At 38.2% G+C, this 17,455-nt stretch overlaps 1 protein-coding gene across 1 annotated transcript in view; it reads left to right on the forward strand.

The window, feature by feature from the left end:
- Positions 232-17,455, forward strand: part of LOC109710755 (SWR1 complex subunit 2) — a gene marked incomplete at its 5' end in the record, with an annotated part of 30,126 nt that continues 12,902 nt past the window's right edge. The window contains 2 exon segments of the mRNA XM_020233500.1: positions 232-358; positions 585-654. Of these exon segments, the coding sequence (XP_020089089.1) occupies positions 291-358; positions 585-654 (138 nt within the window).

Genomic DNA, 17,455 nt, shown 5'->3' on the forward strand with positions numbered 1-17,455 from the left:
TTTTCAAATGCTAGGCCAAACACCCACTAATTTTTACTCAGTTCACAGCGATTACTCGTAAGTCGGCAACAGGGATGTTTAAACACCGAGTTTAGTGCATAATTCGGCAATGCGAAAAAAAAGCGCCGAGTTCTCATGCCCGCCGATTTATTAATAAGTGATTAAACTCACCAGGAACCTAACCAAAGGTTTTTCCTTCTGGTCGACGAGGGCAAAAGCGAACACTTCGCCTCTCCCCTCTCCTCCTCCTCCTCCCTCACCATCGCCGAGCTCCAACGAAGCTCTCATCCATGGCGGATCCCGACGAGGATCCTCTCCTTCTCCTCGAGCGCTCCGCTCGAGCCACCAGAGGCAAGAGGTACCTCTCTCTCCCCCCCCAACAGGTCTCTGATCTTTTCTATGTGGTTCGATTTGTTCCGATATAGGTTTCAACATAGAAGCATAGTTGTGTTTCATGTTTTGTGTTTTTTGTGATTTAATCATCATTTTCGGGTGATGTTTGTTTGGATGTAGTAATCTGAGCTAGTACAATTTGCTTATTTGTGGTTTAATTTGATGAGTCTTTAATTTTGTGGCATTGGTAGAATGACTAAGTTGCTGGATGAAGAGATTGAGCAGGATGAATTGTTTTGGAATCAAGATGCTTTTAATGAGGTATTGAGAATGTCAACTTAGCTCATTTACTGTGTGTGTCTCTGTAATCTATTTATCTTCTGCTTTTGCTCTTGGAGTTCTTTTCCATTGTTTTTCTTTTCATTTTTCGACTGTAGAAGAACATACGGCGATTCCCTCTGCGGCCCAATTAAAGGGATAAGAAAAAAAATACACAGGTCATGTTTGGTTCGAAGTCGGAATTGGAATCGGAATACGAATGACTTATTACATCAGTTTGTTTGGTTCGCCACCTGAATCGGAATCGGAATGAACCGTTTGGTTGATTTAGACATTAGAAACGGAATAAAAAAGTATACCAATTTTATTCTTATAGTATTTTAATTACTTTTAATCATTTTGAATACTATATTCAAAATATAAATAGAGAAAATATAAATAGAGAAATATATATTTTGTTATAAAAATAGGTGCCAACTTAATTTGTCATGCTCCGGGTTATTCCGAAATTTGGGCTAGCCAACAGATCTGCCGTGGCGCCGTGTACACGGGAAGCCCCGTGCCCACGAAGCGCTAGTACTTGCTTAAAGTATAATAAAGCAATACAGAAGAGCAAAACAGAGCTGAAGTATTAAACTAGCTAAAGATTGAACTGTATAAAAATATCATTCGAATACAAGATCCATCTCCCATATATAAAAATAAATATAGCCAGTTGGCAAAAGCCAGATTCAAAATGTACAACCAAGGATTTAAGTGCCCATCGGTATGGACCGTATCTACCATACCATATCGTGCCAACAAGATACAGGCACAATACAGCCTCCGTGACGATGACACAGCTCAAAATCCTTTTTTCTTTAAATTAGTAAGTAATTTTCTCAATAAAGTTTAAAAGATTTGTTAAAGATACATAATAAGCAATTAGAAAATTTTATTGTTAAAGAAAATAAATATTTCATATCATTATGTGTTGGCACACATTTTTTTTGTGACCGGGACACATCGGTACGGTTCGGCAAGCACCGTGCCGTATCGTGCCGGCAAATTTTCGGCAAGATCCTTTGCCACAGCACTTAAATCCTTGTGTACAACAGTCTAACAAAAATAATATTCGGGTCCAAAACTAGCCCACATAGGAAGGAGAGCTATCTAGCTAGCGATTCTCTTACCTCGGTCTGCAGTCGCCGCTATCGCTGTAGAGGTCTCTGCAAAAAAGGATTAACAGAGGGTGCGAGAACTACTAAAAACCAGTAGTCCTCAATAGTACGTCATCGACAAGTACAACCCACCCACTAGGTCTACCAGAGGCGACAAGGGCAAAGTGGTAAAGAATATATAATAGCTGCTGAAAGGAAAACTACGTACTATGCCTCTACACTAGTATGGAATGAGTAAGTATAAATGGAATGATATGCATCAACTATAATAATCCGATGAGAATAGCCCAATCTACCGATTGGCTCGAAAGCCCAGTCCCGCCTGCACTAGCATCACATCTTATCTCACTAACAATCTGCGGATCGTTAACGTGGAACATACCCAAAAGTACTCAAACCGTCTAACTCCGGAGTGGCACTTGAGGAGAGCGACCGACTCAAGGATAAAGTAACTAGGTCAAGTATGTCACAGGTTAAAATCAATGCTCATGACCAAGGTGAATCAACAAAACCACTAAATAAATAATCTCGGCCTAATCCGATGCATAATTGAAAACTCAGTACAACCGTCCAAAATCCCATGGTTACTGTGAAATCAACGAGTCAATAATTCGATAATGTCCAGCCCCAACTCAATGATAACCACACTACCTCTAACCCATACTCAACATCATGAGTATTAATGAACTACTCAAACATAGGAATGGAGTTTCTTATTCTAAGTTCATATGCATTATATAGGTAGTGTATATAAGGTGGATCCTAACCAAATGACTAAGCAATCATATGCAAGGAAGTATAGAAATAAGATAAACTCAGTACAAGATTCATATCAACCATATCTTGAATTAAACCCGAATATTCAGCACTTGACACAATCACTCATGCTGAAATTTAACTAGACATAGGAAGCAGCTTGCAGTTTCAATATACTATTTAAAACCTACCTAGAGCGCAAATTCAACCACAAATTGGGATGAAATTCAGCGGGCCTCAGATCCCAAATTACCAAGAAAAGCAATAAAATCCCAAGTATTCCTATCGGATTGAGCCGAATAAAAAATTGAGCTAAATTCCAACAAAATGGCGATTCAGTTGGAAAAACTGCACCTCAAATCAGCGGCTCAAACTTAAATTCTAGGTTCCTCTCAACCTTAGGAACACTCAGGAATCATCAAATCGCAGCAAGACAGTGACAATCGAAAGGAATTTTGAAAAATCTTAACTGCTGTCCCTGCACTAGGCTGTTGCTACTGCTGCTGCTGTAGCTGAGTTCCGGCGGCTCTTGCGGCTATTCCAGCCAGTCCACGAGGGAATCAAGGCAATGAGGAAGATCACAACACTCCAAGTGTGATCCTAAGCCCCTAATCCATCAGAAAAATCTCATAGTTACCACGAAATCACCATGCAAGGGTGATCAAAAAGTAAAAAACACAAACACCACAAAATTCTGATTTTTGGTTGATGAACTCAATAAAAACTGAAATTCACTAAAACCCAACTTTTGATTCAGCTCAAACAAAGTTCCCACTTGCTCTAGATGAAGTTAAGATTCTCCCCAACCAAACAAAAACTCAATTCTAAGAGAAAAATCCAAAGGAAATCCATCAAAATTTCAGCTTGCTCAAAAACTGGAAACTTTTACTAAAACTTAAAAAAAATCTAAAAATATCTAGAGATTTGATGAAGTGAAGCTTTCCACAAACTCTTAACTTCAAGAACTAGCTGTGCATAAACCTCTCCTACAATCCCAATCTTCGAAACATCACCAAAATTCAAGGGAAAGTCGAACTCAAGCTGCTAAGCTGTTGCTGCTGTGGGAATGCTCCAATGGAGCATAGAAGAGGAAGAAGAAAGGTAATGAAGGGAGGAGAATGTGAGGGAGAAGGAAATGAGAGTGGAAGAGAGATGATATGAGCTAGCACTATAGTCCAAACTCCCCAATTAGAAGTAGTTGGAGGTGTAAGCTGAGCCTAAACCCCAACATAACTCTTTATAGTATTCCAGCTGAAATCAATAGTACTTCAAAATTATTTGTTTTACCAATTTCACGTCCAAATCAATTTCGACTCATCCCAACACTTTTTCGACGTGCCACTTAATTCACGGACTGTAATCATTCCGAAAAATAATATTCTAATATATATATATATATATATATATAGAGTTGAGCTAGAATACTATCGATAGCAAACGGGTTCCGTTGCCACCCATTTGTTTTCGATGATGGAGCCTCCAAATCGACGATCGGCACCGTTGAACATGATCTATACTACTTGAAGTGTTTAGAAATCAAATTTCATACATTTTCGATATTGTTCTTTTATCCATCAAGTGAACAGAAAAATGAATGGCTGAAAATGAATATTCTTGAAAAAATGATGATAGGAGTCTTGTAATCAAGATCAATAGTATAGATCTTGTTTTAAATAGTTTAAAGAATTTTCTAACAAAAATTCAATTGATTTGGATATCTTTACGCCATTAAACGAGAAAGCGCCTCATATCGACCATTAAAATTACAAATTTTGAAACCCTTGATCATTAGGCAAATGATGTCGAAAAGATTTGAAATCTGATTTCTAAACACTTCAAGTAGTATAGATCATATTCAACGGTGCTGATCGTCGATTTAGAGGCTCTATCATCGAAAACACATGGGTGGCAACAGAACCCATTTGCTATCGATAGTATTCTAGCTTAACTATATATATATATATATATATATATATATATATATATATATATATATATGTATACATATACATATATATATATATGTATACATATATGTATGTATATATACATATATATATATATATATGTATATANAAGAACTCTCAAATAAGTAGGGGTAGGTCTCCAACATCATAGCCTCCGGTTCCTATGTCGCCTTACGCTCCTCGTGATTACTCCACACCACTTTTACATAGGGAATGACCTGGTTGCACAATTTTTTCACCTCCTGAGTAAGAATTTGCATCGGTCTCTCCACGTATCTCAAAGTCTCACTTAGCTCCAGTGGGATGAAGTCAATCATGTGCAAGGGATCAAAAACATATTTTCTCAAAGCCAAGACATGAAAAACGTCTTGGATACCAGTTAACCGCGATGGTAGAGCAATCCTGTAGGCCACCGGTCCAACCCGGTCCAATACCTCGAAGGGATATTGGGAGATATGTATCTCAGTGTTTGACTTGTCAACAAGTGAAGTCCGAGTATCGTGTACCTGCTGGCAAGCTTCAGACCCTTCCGGTTCCAGAGTGGAAGTGAGACCAGATCACGACGGATTTTGTCGTCGGATTATCTGGAGCTCAGGGTGGATTTGATGCGGTGTGGGTGACAGTCGACAGACTGACCAAGTCTGCTCAGACTTCGTGGTCTAGATTCTGACTTGCTCAGTTGTATTTGGATGAGGTAATAAGGTTGCATGGAGTACCTATCTTGATTGTATCAGATTGAGACTCGAGATTCAACTCGCATTTTTGGAGGAGTCTACTGACTGCCTTAGGTACACAGCTTCATTTCAGTACAACATTTCACCTACAGACCGATGGACAATCAGAGCGGATTATTCAGATTCTTGAAGATATGTTGAGAGTCTGCGTCTTGAAGTTTGGAAAAGGGTGGCATCGGCACTTGAGACTAGCTGAGTTTGCGTACAACAACAGCTATCAAGCGAGCATTTAGATGGTTCCGTTTGAAGCGTTGTATGGACGCAAGTATCGATCACCCCTATATTGGAATGAAGTGGGTGAAAGAAAGATTTTGGTCCAGACATTCTATTGAAGATAGAAGAAAAGGTCAGAATTGCACGGCGACATCTTGAGCAGCTCAGAGTCGGCAGAGGAGCTATGTTGATACTAGGCGACGAGATTTGAAGTTTCAGGTTGGAGACCATGTGTTTTTGAAAGTCTCGTTGTTTAGGAGGATTCGTAGATTTAGAGTTCGTGGAAAGCTAAGTCCGTGTTATAGTGGTCCCTTTGAGGTATTGGAGTGGGTTGGACTGGTGGCCTACAGGATTGCTTTACCGTCGCGGTTAACTGGTATCCAAGACGTTTTTCATGTCTTGGCTTTGAGAAAATATGTTTTTGATCCCTTGCACATGATTGACTTCATCCCACTGGAGCTAAGTGAGACTTTGAGATACATGGAGAGTCCGATGCAAATTCTTACTCGGGAGGTGAAAAAATTGTGCAACCAGGTCATTCCCTATGTAAAAGTGGTGTGGAGTAATCACGAGGAGCGTAAGGCGACTTAGGAAGCGAAGGCTATGATGTTGGAGACCTACCCCTACTTATTTGAGAGGTCTTCTTGAGGTATGGTTTAAGTTTCGAGAACGAAACTTTTTGTAAAGGAGGGATGTACTGTTCCAAATATATATATATATATATATATATTTATAGAATTAGGCTACTATACTATCTATAGTACCGGAGCTTCGGTACCATAGTCTTGTTTTCGATCTTAGGGTGTTCAAATTAACGATCCACACCGTTAAATATGATCTAGGGGAATGAAGTTCTAGGAATAAAATTTTAGTTTTTTTCGACATCGTTTACTTAGTAAATAAATTATGTCAAAATGGACGGTGAAAATTGAATAATCTTTAAAATTTGAGCATAGGACTTTTAAATTCAAGATCAGAATATTAACCTTAATCTAGATAGTTCAAAGTATTTTCTATCAAAATTGAAGAATTTAGATTTTCCACACCGTTAAACTTCAAACTCGCATAGTAGCCATTGAAAATTGACAATTTTGAAATGGTTTGATCATAAAGTAAATTATGTCGAAAAAATCTAAAATTTTATTTCTAAAAACTTTAAATACCCTAGATCAGTTTTAACGGTGTGGATCGTTGATTTGACACCCTAAAATCGAAACAAGACTATAGCCGCTCCGGTACTATAGATAGTTATAGGAACTAGCTCTATATATAATATATATATATATAATATATTATTATATATAGAGTCCGGCTACTATACTCTTATGAGTACGATCACCTTCGTACTCATAAGTCGTTTTCGATGATAGAGCTTCCGAATCGACGATCCATACCGTTAAACATTTTCTAGAGCATTTAAAACTTCTAGAAATCAAATTTCATAATTTTTCGACATCATTATCTTACGATCAAAAGCTCACAAATTTGACAATTTTTAACGGCCGGTATGGAATACTTGCTAGTTTAACGGTGCAAAAGAATTCGAATAGGTTGAATTTTTGATAGAAAATTCTATTCACTACCTAGATAAAGATCAATAACTCCGATCTTAAATTGAAGGATCCGATCATTCATTTTTAAGATGTCGTTCGATTTTGACCGTTCATTTTATGCCTGCTTGATGGACATTTGTCACGCCCGGGTATCAGCGGAAGCATACCCAATACATGCACAGACCCGCCATATACCTGCAGTATATAAGGCGTCTACAAGAAAACCATGTTGAAAGGAGGAAAACATCGAAGAATTCTAACCTGATACCAGAGCAAAGTATAAGTCAATAATAAGATTATCAGAAGACAGTAAGTAAATACCCCAAAATCTCAAACATCACAGAAAAACGTCAAAACTGAAAACTCTGGTCAAAACCACATATACATCCCAAGTATATATACAATATAAGTACAACGGTAGTCTCTCTATACATGGGGACATCACCCTCGGCTGTAGCCCGAGTAGCAAGGTGATCATCTAGTCACGCTCCAAGCTAGATGTAGCTAGACGAGACTCCCTTGCCACGATCCCTAGTCTCTCCTGTAGGTGGCTCTGTAAAAACAACAATAAAAAGGGCGTGAGAACTATTAAACAATAGTTCCCAGTGGGTAAACCGCCAGCCTCGGCGAATTATACCACTAGGCTCATAATGTACTATTAGAAATGTAAACAACATTTACTGCATGATAGATAAATCAACGATAATTAATAATGAACATGTATCATACTATCAGACATGTTAATTAAGCCAAAGCAAATAAAGTAGTTACTATGCACATGGACAAATTCTGGGATTGTGTAACTATACATTAAATAAGGTAATCATCGATTACTATCCTTTAGAAATTTAGTTTAATTCATAAGGACCTACACAAGGTAGTCCAGCTTGCGCCGCGCCTAATGGCCCCGTTGTAGTAAACACTCCCCATGGCAATCCATTTCGGCACCCAATCCCGCACGGGCGAGCAATCTGTCGCGTAGGCCAACTCCGGAGTGCTGGCTTGTGGGGAGCGACCCTCACAAGCATGTGCGAATGAGCACAATGGCAAGCAAGCACGATCCATAGTTCAACATTTCCCAGTCATCATGTCTTAACATGTAAAATTCTTGCTTACGACCTCTAGGTCGGAATCTTAATATAAAGGAAATGCTAGTATTCACTAGTTTCAGCAATTATAGAAAAATATTACAAAAAATACATTAGTCCAAGATCTTGAGAATTTATCAATACAAACGAATGACCTGTCCATATACTAAATGAACCTCTTTATTCTATACTTCATCAAAGTAGGATAAAGTCATATACTAAATTTGCATTGAGTCCAATATCAAGTTCATTACTTATGATTCTAATACATTAGGAAGATTCAGTCAATTCAATGGCAAGTAAGTTATAGTATTCAGCACTCTGTAACTAATGCCCATTAGTACTCGCACATACTATCAACATATAGTATCATATAGAACATAGGGGATTTTCACTTGCTCTGGTTAGGTCAAACCCACCTATTAGTTGCCGATTTGTGAAACACACTCTTGTATGCGTAACCTGGAGTCTTCGAACTCCCTAATATCGGGTCAAAGTCAGTTAAAAGCTGAATTTACATGTCAAAGGTAAAACTTCACATAATCCCATGATAAGGCTAAATTCTCACCTAGGTTTAGTCTAAACTAAACCTTGCTTTAATTCAAGTTGGGCCCCCCCTTAGATCAGCACAACTTCAGCTTCCAGGTTATAATAACCATCTTCAAATGATCACTCAACCTGCTGGACCACAGCTGTGAATCACTTTACCAAACTACATTGAAACCAGCATCGAATGTCAACTTTCAGCAACTTTTACCTTGTGTCAGGCTGCAGCTCTAATCTCCTGTTTCGGTTCAAGTGAAGACACTAGATTCACCGTCACAAGCTCCCAAAATTCAGTCGAGAACTATCTAATACCCTGTCGCAAGCCTGCTGCAAATTAGCCTCAAAACAGTCCTACTATTCTTAGAAAACCATGTATTATAAGCTGAAGTATTACTTGTTTAAATTCCCCACGGAAAATTTCTACTTTGCCGAAGATAGAAGTACTCAAATTCAGTCTCAAAACTCATCAACTCCGCTCCAAAGAGTAAGTAAACCTGCTGCGAAGTCAAGTGTTAATACTATTTTACTTTACACCAAACCCTTCAGCTAAGGGGATTACTAAATAATACACCTTCGCAGATTGAATAGTACCTTTCTCTAGCTTCAATTTGAAGCTCCACAGTCCAAGTCTCCTTCCCAAGCTGCAGAATGTTCTTCTCTCTCCCTTTACACAGCTAGTAACACGTAAACCCCAATATTACACTAATTCATCATTATGCTTCAAACTAAGGAATAACTACTAGTTTACCTCTCCAAAGCTTCAACCGAGTTACAGCTAGGTTCAAAGCTGCGAAGCGCTCTGCAAGGCTGCTGTTCCTTCCTTCCGTAGCAACTCCAAAGTACTCCCAATCAGCTGAAATCGAATAATGAAAGAAATTCAACTTAAACCATTATTTCCCATGGTAGAGAGAAAAACTCTAGAGAGAGGAGAAGAAAATCTATTCAACCTCTTTCTCAAGGCTCCTGCAACCCTTCTACAGCTGCAGGGGTCGAGCTACCTCTTAAAGATAAGATCAAGAAGCCCAAAAGACCAAAAGATCTCTGCTGCCACGCAGCTGCTGCTTGCTGTACCGGTACAGCATTATGCTTGTACCGGTACAGCATTATGCTTGTACCGGTACACCAATGCAGAAAATGCCAAATTCGAAATTACAATGCACTTTCTCACTTTCAAGGGTCCAATGACTCTCAAACTTGTCCGAAAACATCTTTATGCTCTTTAAAACACGTAGGATGGTTCCAAGTACTCTTCTCCTTACTTGAACTTAGCGATTTGCTAAAGTTCAATATACTACAACATTATTATGATTTCGAAAAATTACGAAATTTATTTTCTAGAAGTTTGAAATACTCTAGATCATATTTAACTGAGTGGATCGTTGATTCGGAAGCTCCATCATTGAAAACAACTTATGAGTACGAAGGGCCCAATACTCATAAGAGTATAGTAGCCCTACTCTCTCTCTCTCTCTCTCTCTCTCTCTCCCTCTCTATATATATATATATATATATATATATAGGGGCATCACGAGCCGAATGAGCGAGCTGTGGTCGGCTCGTGTTTGGCTCGTTTCATAAACGAGCGAGCACGGGCTAGTCGTTAAAGTATCGAGCTGAATGCGAGCTGCTTATAAAATAGAAATTTAAAGGCTAGAAAGAATATATATAAGAAATAAATTTATAAGATCTTACCTGTTATACTTTGATCTAATAATTAAAATTTTACATATAAATGAATCATTTTATAATTGAATTGGGCTTTATATTTATATTGGGCAGAAAATCAAATAATAAAAATTTATATTATATACATATATAATTATTAATTTATATATAAAAATATAAAATATATGTATTCGAGTTGTTATCGAGCCGAACACGAGCGAACTGACCCCAGCTCATGTTTGGCTTGTTTATTAAACGAGCAGAAAATTTCAGCTCGCGCTCGGCTCGTTTACTAAATGAGCGATTTGATCCCGAGCTCATTTCGAGTCGAACACGAGCTGGCTCGCGAATGGCAAGCTGAATTGCCACCCCTAGTTAGCTAGTATCTACGATGTTTTTCATGTCTCGGCTTTGAGAAAATATATTTTTGATCCCTTGCACATAATTGATTTCACTCTACTGGAGCTGAGTGAGACTTTGAGATACGAGGAGAGACCAGTATGAATTTTTGCTTGGGAGGTGAAAGAATTGTGCAACCGAGTCATTCCCTATGTAAAAGTTGTGTGGAGTAATCACGAGGAACGTGAAGCGACTTGGGAGCCGGAGGCTATGATGTTGGAGACCTATGCCTACTTGTTTGAGAGTTCTTCTTTGAGGTATGGTTTAAGTTTCAAGAACAAAACTTTTTGTAGAAGTGGAGGATGCAGTGTTTTGAAAAAAAAAATATATTAGAATATTATTTCTTGTAATGATTACAGTCTGTGGATTAAGCGACACGTTCGAAAAGTGTTAGGATGAGTCGAAATTGATGTGGACGCGAAATTGGTAAAACAAATAATTCCGAAGTACTATTGATTTTAGCTGGAATATTATAAAGAGTTATGTTGAGGTTTAGGCTCAACTTACACCTCCAACTACTTCTAATTGCGAGTTTAGAGTATAGTGCTAGCTGAGATCATCTCTCTTCCACTCTCATTTCCTTTTTCCTCACATTTTCCTCCTCTCATTGCCTTTCTTCCTCTTCTACTCACCATTGGAGCATTCCCAGAATAGCAGCAGCTTGGCAGCTTGAGGAGTTCGACTTTTCTTTGGATTTTGGTGATGTTTCGAAGTTTAAGATTGTAGGAGAGGTGTATGCACAGCTAGTTAAAGTTCAGAGTTTGTGGAAAGCTTCACTTCATCAAATCTCCAAGTATTTTTGGATTTTTTTCTTTTTAAGTTTTAGTAAAAGTTCCCAGTTTTTGAGCAAGTTGAGATTTTAATGTATTTTCTTTGGATTTTTCTCTTGGAGTTGAGCTTTCATTTGGTTGGGGAGAATCTTAACCCAAGTTCCGGTATAACCCGGCGTGTGATAGATTAAGTTGGTATCAGATAAAATTACTTGCAATTTTTTTCTTTCTCCAAATTATAGGATAAGTTTTTTTTCCCTAATAAAAGGGTATGTTTGGTTTATGAGTGGAATGAGAATAGAAAATTGAATTGAATTGCATTGAAATGGGAAATAGAATGACGAATCATCGAAAAATTTTGTTTCATTATTGGAATGGAAATCAAAATGAACAATAGGGACATCTAGTACTTTGAGAGAGGTTTTGGTTAAGGGAGAGGAGAATGATGAGGGGAGAGGATGGGAAGGTTTCTGTGAGAGTAGATTTTAAGTGGTTTACTCTGGAGAGATATTTCCAGGATTCAAAGCCGGATTGGGCCATTTCTGTTCCAGAGTGGAATGGGAATCGAAATCCTATTCCTATAAAACAAACAACAACTGTCGGAATCAACGAGTCTAAAATAGGGGAAGCAAACAAGCCCTAAAATTATTGTTTCTTTTTTATTATCAAATCCAAAGTTCATTGTCTTCTTCTTTTGACAAGAAAGTACCAATGCTATATGTGATGTTGACCTCAAAGAAAAAGATTCAATTTTCGGACAATAGAGAAAGAAATTGATTTACTTTTGAGAATAAAAATAGTAGAGAAGAGAGAAAGAATAGTAGAGAAGAGAGAGAGAGAGAGAGAGAGAGAGAGAGAGAGAGAGAGATTGGGCGGGGAGAAGTTGCTTACGAGAGGGTTAAGAGGGGTGGCCGGGGCGAGCGCAGAGGTTTTTTCGCCACGAAGTTTTTTATTATTATTTTTTTAATTTTTTATCGTATGATATTGGAGTCAAGCTTTAATCCGGGATCCGAGGCTGGATTGGTTTTTATCCGGATTAGTGGATTCACATTCTGGAGCGGAAATGGAATCGCAATGGGATTACACTATACCAAACGTCTAGAATCGGAATGGATATTCCGATTCTAGGGTTAATAAAGAGTGAACCAAACATGACCACAATGTAAACTCATCGCCCCATGCCAAAGTCAGCAGAGCGGTGAACCTAAAAACGAATCTAATAATAATAATAATAATACAATCAAGCAACTATTGAAACCAAACTATAAGAGAAAACCTCATAAGAACTGAACAACTCTACGCTAAAAAGTGCAGATTTCACTACTGTTTCCATCTAATTTCAGCATAAAAAATCATTACATGCAGGTTAACATGTTCTATATTCAGATTTCAGCATTTCAAACGATATTCTAGTGATTCTAAGCTAGAATAAATAACTTTGAACAAACAATAGCATTCATGCTGAAAGTTTAGTAAACATAATGGAAATTCCATCAATTTTGGAAAATTAAACCCGCCTTGTGTGCTAATCCAACCACAGCAAGGATTCAATCACCAATATACCTCTCCTCAGCTTCAAATTCGGCAAGAAATTCAAAGGAAAAGACCTCACAAGGCAGCAGGGAAGGAGCTAATTTAGTTCAATGGTCAAACTTCATCAATGCTGAAATTCACTTATCAATGCTGAAATTCATTACAATTCCAAGCCTCCTAGTTGCAATTCAAGTGGAAAGGAACAAGGGAAAGGTCTCTCCAACCAGGGATATGCTGAAATCAAGATTGGAGTCAAGAAAAATTTAACGAAATGCAACTTCAACTTCGGAACTGAATTAACTTAACAATTGGATCACTGTACCTTAAAGTTCAGTTGGGTGCAACCTCAAAACAGCTGGAATTGAAGCAAGGACCAGAAAGAATCCCCCAATTAATTCACTAGAAGAAATCGAAGTCGAAAAATCAAAGAAATCCATCAATTTCCACAAGACATCAAATTTCAGCATACTAACTTCAGCAATTAACTACTAATATACCTGAAATTTAGATGAAGAAAGAAATCCACTAGATCCTCTCCCTCCCTAGAACATCACCAAGAACCCAATTTTGCTGCCAACAATTTAGATTCAAGAATTGGATCAAAAGAACCCTAGAAAATCCAACAATGCTGGAATTTCAGCTCAAACTTCATGTTCACTCAAGTCTCATTCATACATACCTCTCTAACTTCAGCTAGGAAAGGAGTCCAAACTGAGCTCCCCTACTCCCTTATTCTCCCCAAGAATCACAATTTCGAAGTTGAGGTCACCAATCACTCAAATTCAACCCACATTGAGGTTGCCACTGCTGGCAGCACATGCTGCAGTTGCTGGCAGCACCTCCTGCTGCTACTTCTCCTGCTGCAGCTACCAATGGTGTAGGAGAAGAAGCAAAAGAATAAGAAGATGGCTGAAACTCCCCTGCAGCTGCTGCAATTTCCCTGCTGCTGCTGCTGCTGTAGCTTCCTTGCTGCTGCAGTAGCTGGCAGCAATGCTGCTGCTAGCAGCAATGCGCATGAAGTTCAGCTGGGAGAGAGGGAGGACCGGAGGAGGAAAAGAAGAAGAAGACTTAGAAGAAGAGAGGAGAAGAAGATAGGTATAATTCAGTTGATTCGCTAACCTACAAAATCCCCAATTAAGGGTGGTTGGAGGGAGGTGAGTCGCACACTAGGTACAACACAACATAAAATATTCCAGCTGAATTTTACTCGCATTTCGGGTTCGTTTGTAGCGTCAATTTTATGTCCAAACGATTGCAACCCATCCCAATATTCTACAAAAGTGTTGACCTGTTACTGATACTGTAGTTGTTCCGATAGTTAAATTTTTTAGAAGACTACATCCTCCTCCTTACAAAAAGTTTCATTCTTGAAACTTAACTTGTACCTCACATCAAATCCTCAAATAAAAGCTCACAAATGCTATAGTACACACATGAAAAAAGATAAGCAACTGCTCTACTACTTATGGGACAACCATCAAGTGCCAAATGGCGAGCAGCCTTGCATTAATGCTACTTTTGAAATGAGATCCTCCAGAAGAAGGATCTCACATTGCTTCTCAATCATGCAAAGGTCTTCAATCATTAGAGGGTGTTCCAGACTCTGAATTGAAGTCTTAAGGCCCAAATCCTGTTGGATATAGTTATATAATCCAAATAATATGTTCACATACAAGCCCAATAGGTGAAAGCGTATTAGGGCCCATATCAACTGGAGCCCAATAGCTTACTTATTAATCCTAGGGTTCTCCTAAGCTGGAGGTAACACTGTTGAGCATTCCAAACTTGATGTCTCTTGGTGTAATACTTCAAGCACCCTGAAACGCCATCTATTCTCAAAAACCCATAACCTCCAACAATCTTGAAGTATTATGATCGCATGTCGGATCTGAGCGAGTAAGGTGTCTATTTGAAGATCTCGTCAAGATGTGAACTCACAGGTATAATTTACTTTCGATTTCGACAGTCGGATTGGCCGGGATCTGAGTTTGAAAGTCAGGCGGCTGAAATCTTTGATTCAAAAACCCAAAAATTATAGCCAATTTCGGAGGGTGAAACCACTTGGGTTCTGTTCTACTCGTCGATACGAACGTTTTGAGTGGTCACTCGTCTCGAACGGAGGTCGGACGACGGAGTTACGGCGATTGAAAGTTTTCAGCAGTTTCCGGCAACGAGGGCAGTTCATCTTAGGGCCCGTTTGCTTTGATGTAAGTGGAGTGATGGAACTCAAGTTCCAGCACTTCCGTTATTTGTTTTGGTGTAAGTGAAAAATATAATGTAACTCAAGTTACGTTAGAGCTCCACTTCACCTACTCTCGACTTCCTCCTCTAAAGTGCCGAACTCGACTTCCACCACACTCAACCTCCTCTAAAAAATTAATTAAACAGTAAAACCTAAACTCTACTTCCTTTATAATGGATTAGAATTACCTTATTTATAATAAATTAGGATTACCTTTAAATAATAATAAAAAATTTAATTATATAATAGGTTAAATTTTATAGTGGTAAATTTACTACTATATTTAGGAGATAATAGGATCCACTTACATCAAAACAAACAACGGAACTCAAAAAACTAATTTTACCAGCACCAAATTACATCAAAACAAACAGAAGAAGTAATTGAATTTAACTTTCAGACTGTACGAGTTACGTCAAAACAAACAACAAAAAAATAATCACACTTCAGGGAAACTCAAACACCACTACACTTGACTTATGTTGGATCTACAGATTCGTCAATTCAAACGCCCCCTTAAGGTTTTTGGGCACTACGGATCCATTTTTGGGTCTGTTTTTGGCAAATTCCACCTCTACTGAGCAGTTTGATTCAGGTCAGGGGCTTTATTCGACTTTGTGAGCTCTGAGGACTACAAGATGCACTCTTTCTAACACTTTGCTCTGATTAAATGGCAAAGCGTAGTTCTTATGATATTATAAAGCTGCAATCATTTGATGTCATTGAATTTCATGGTTGGAAATTACATGTTCAATTTGGCATGAAAGAACGTGAAATATTCTACACTATTTTGAGTGATTTTGCATCTACCATTGAAGATGTGGATGAGTATCAATGGAACAAGGATGAAGATTTTTGTAGAGATTACTTGTTGAACTCTCTAAATCCTCGTCTAGCTATGACTTACAGTGAGTATAAGACAGCGAAAGAGATATAGGATCACTTGAACGTTCAGTTCCAAAAACAAGAGGGGAAGAAGGGAAAGTGCCATAACTGTGGAAAGTGGGGTCACTGAGCAGCAGAGTGTAAACTACCAAAGAAGCCAAAGAATAACAGACCACAAAGTGAGGCTAATATGCTAATTAGTGAATCTGAGCCTCAAGCCTTCATTGGAACGATGAAAATTGGAAAGGCTAGTATTTCTTCTGAGTGGTGGTTGGATAGTGGCACTACTTATCATGCTGCAAATAACAAGAACCTACTCACAGAGGTCACAGAAGTGAAAGACACCGTGGAAAATTGCAATGGTGGTGAGGCAGAAGTGACTCATGCTGGAACTGCAAACTTTGTGCTTTTTTCAGGTAAATTACTAACTCTGAAACATGTTAGAGTAGTATCTTTATTTAAAAGGAATTTGATATCTATGAGCTTACTTGATAAAGCTGGTATGTCCTTTTTAACTATGAATGGTAGAGTAACCTTATCTGTTCACTCATGTTATTTCGGTTGTGCATTCATGGTTAATGGTATGTATAGGTTGAGTTTAGATACTGATAGCATAAACCATGTGAGTTCTATTCTGATTGATCCAAAGTTGTTGCACAATAGACTTGGACATGTGAACTACAGGAAAATGCAACATCTAGCTAAAACTCACAACATTCCATTATATACTTCTATTCGATTTGACAAATGTGAAGTGTGTGCACAAGCTAAGATCACTAGAAAACCTTTTAATTCGGTTTCTAAAAGCACACAACTTCTTGAGCTAATACATTCTGACCTTTGTGATTTTAGAAATTACGTCACTAGAGGTGGTCGGAAGTATCTGATAACATTCATGGACGATTTTTCTAGATATTGTCATGTCTATTTGTTGAAATCGAAAGATGAGGCTTTTGAAAAGTTTAAGATTTTCAAGTCTAGAATAGAAAATCAACTCAACTTGAAAATTAAGAGGTTTAGGAGTGATAGAGGAGGAGAATATACAATGACAGGGTTCAAGGTTTTGTGCTTCAGAGGGCATAATACTTGAAACGACTGCTCCTTACCCCAATCAAATGGTGTTGCCGAGCATAAGAATAGAACGTTAACTGAAATGTTAAATTCTCTGTTACTTACAGTTGGCATGCCTTCCTCCTATTGTGGAGAAGCAGTTCTAACTGCTAATCACATCCTGAACAGATTGCCACACTCTAAGTTGTCTATGACATCTTATAAGATATGGCATAAGCGTCCTTGTAGATATAATATTCTTAAGACCTGGGGTTGTGTTGC

The sequence above is a fragment of the Ananas comosus genome, linkage group 5 (assembly GCF_001540865.1).
Source record: "Ananas comosus cultivar F153 linkage group 5, ASM154086v1, whole genome shotgun sequence".
In the NCBI taxonomy this organism is placed as follows: Eukaryota; Viridiplantae; Streptophyta; class Magnoliopsida; order Poales; family Bromeliaceae; genus Ananas; species Ananas comosus.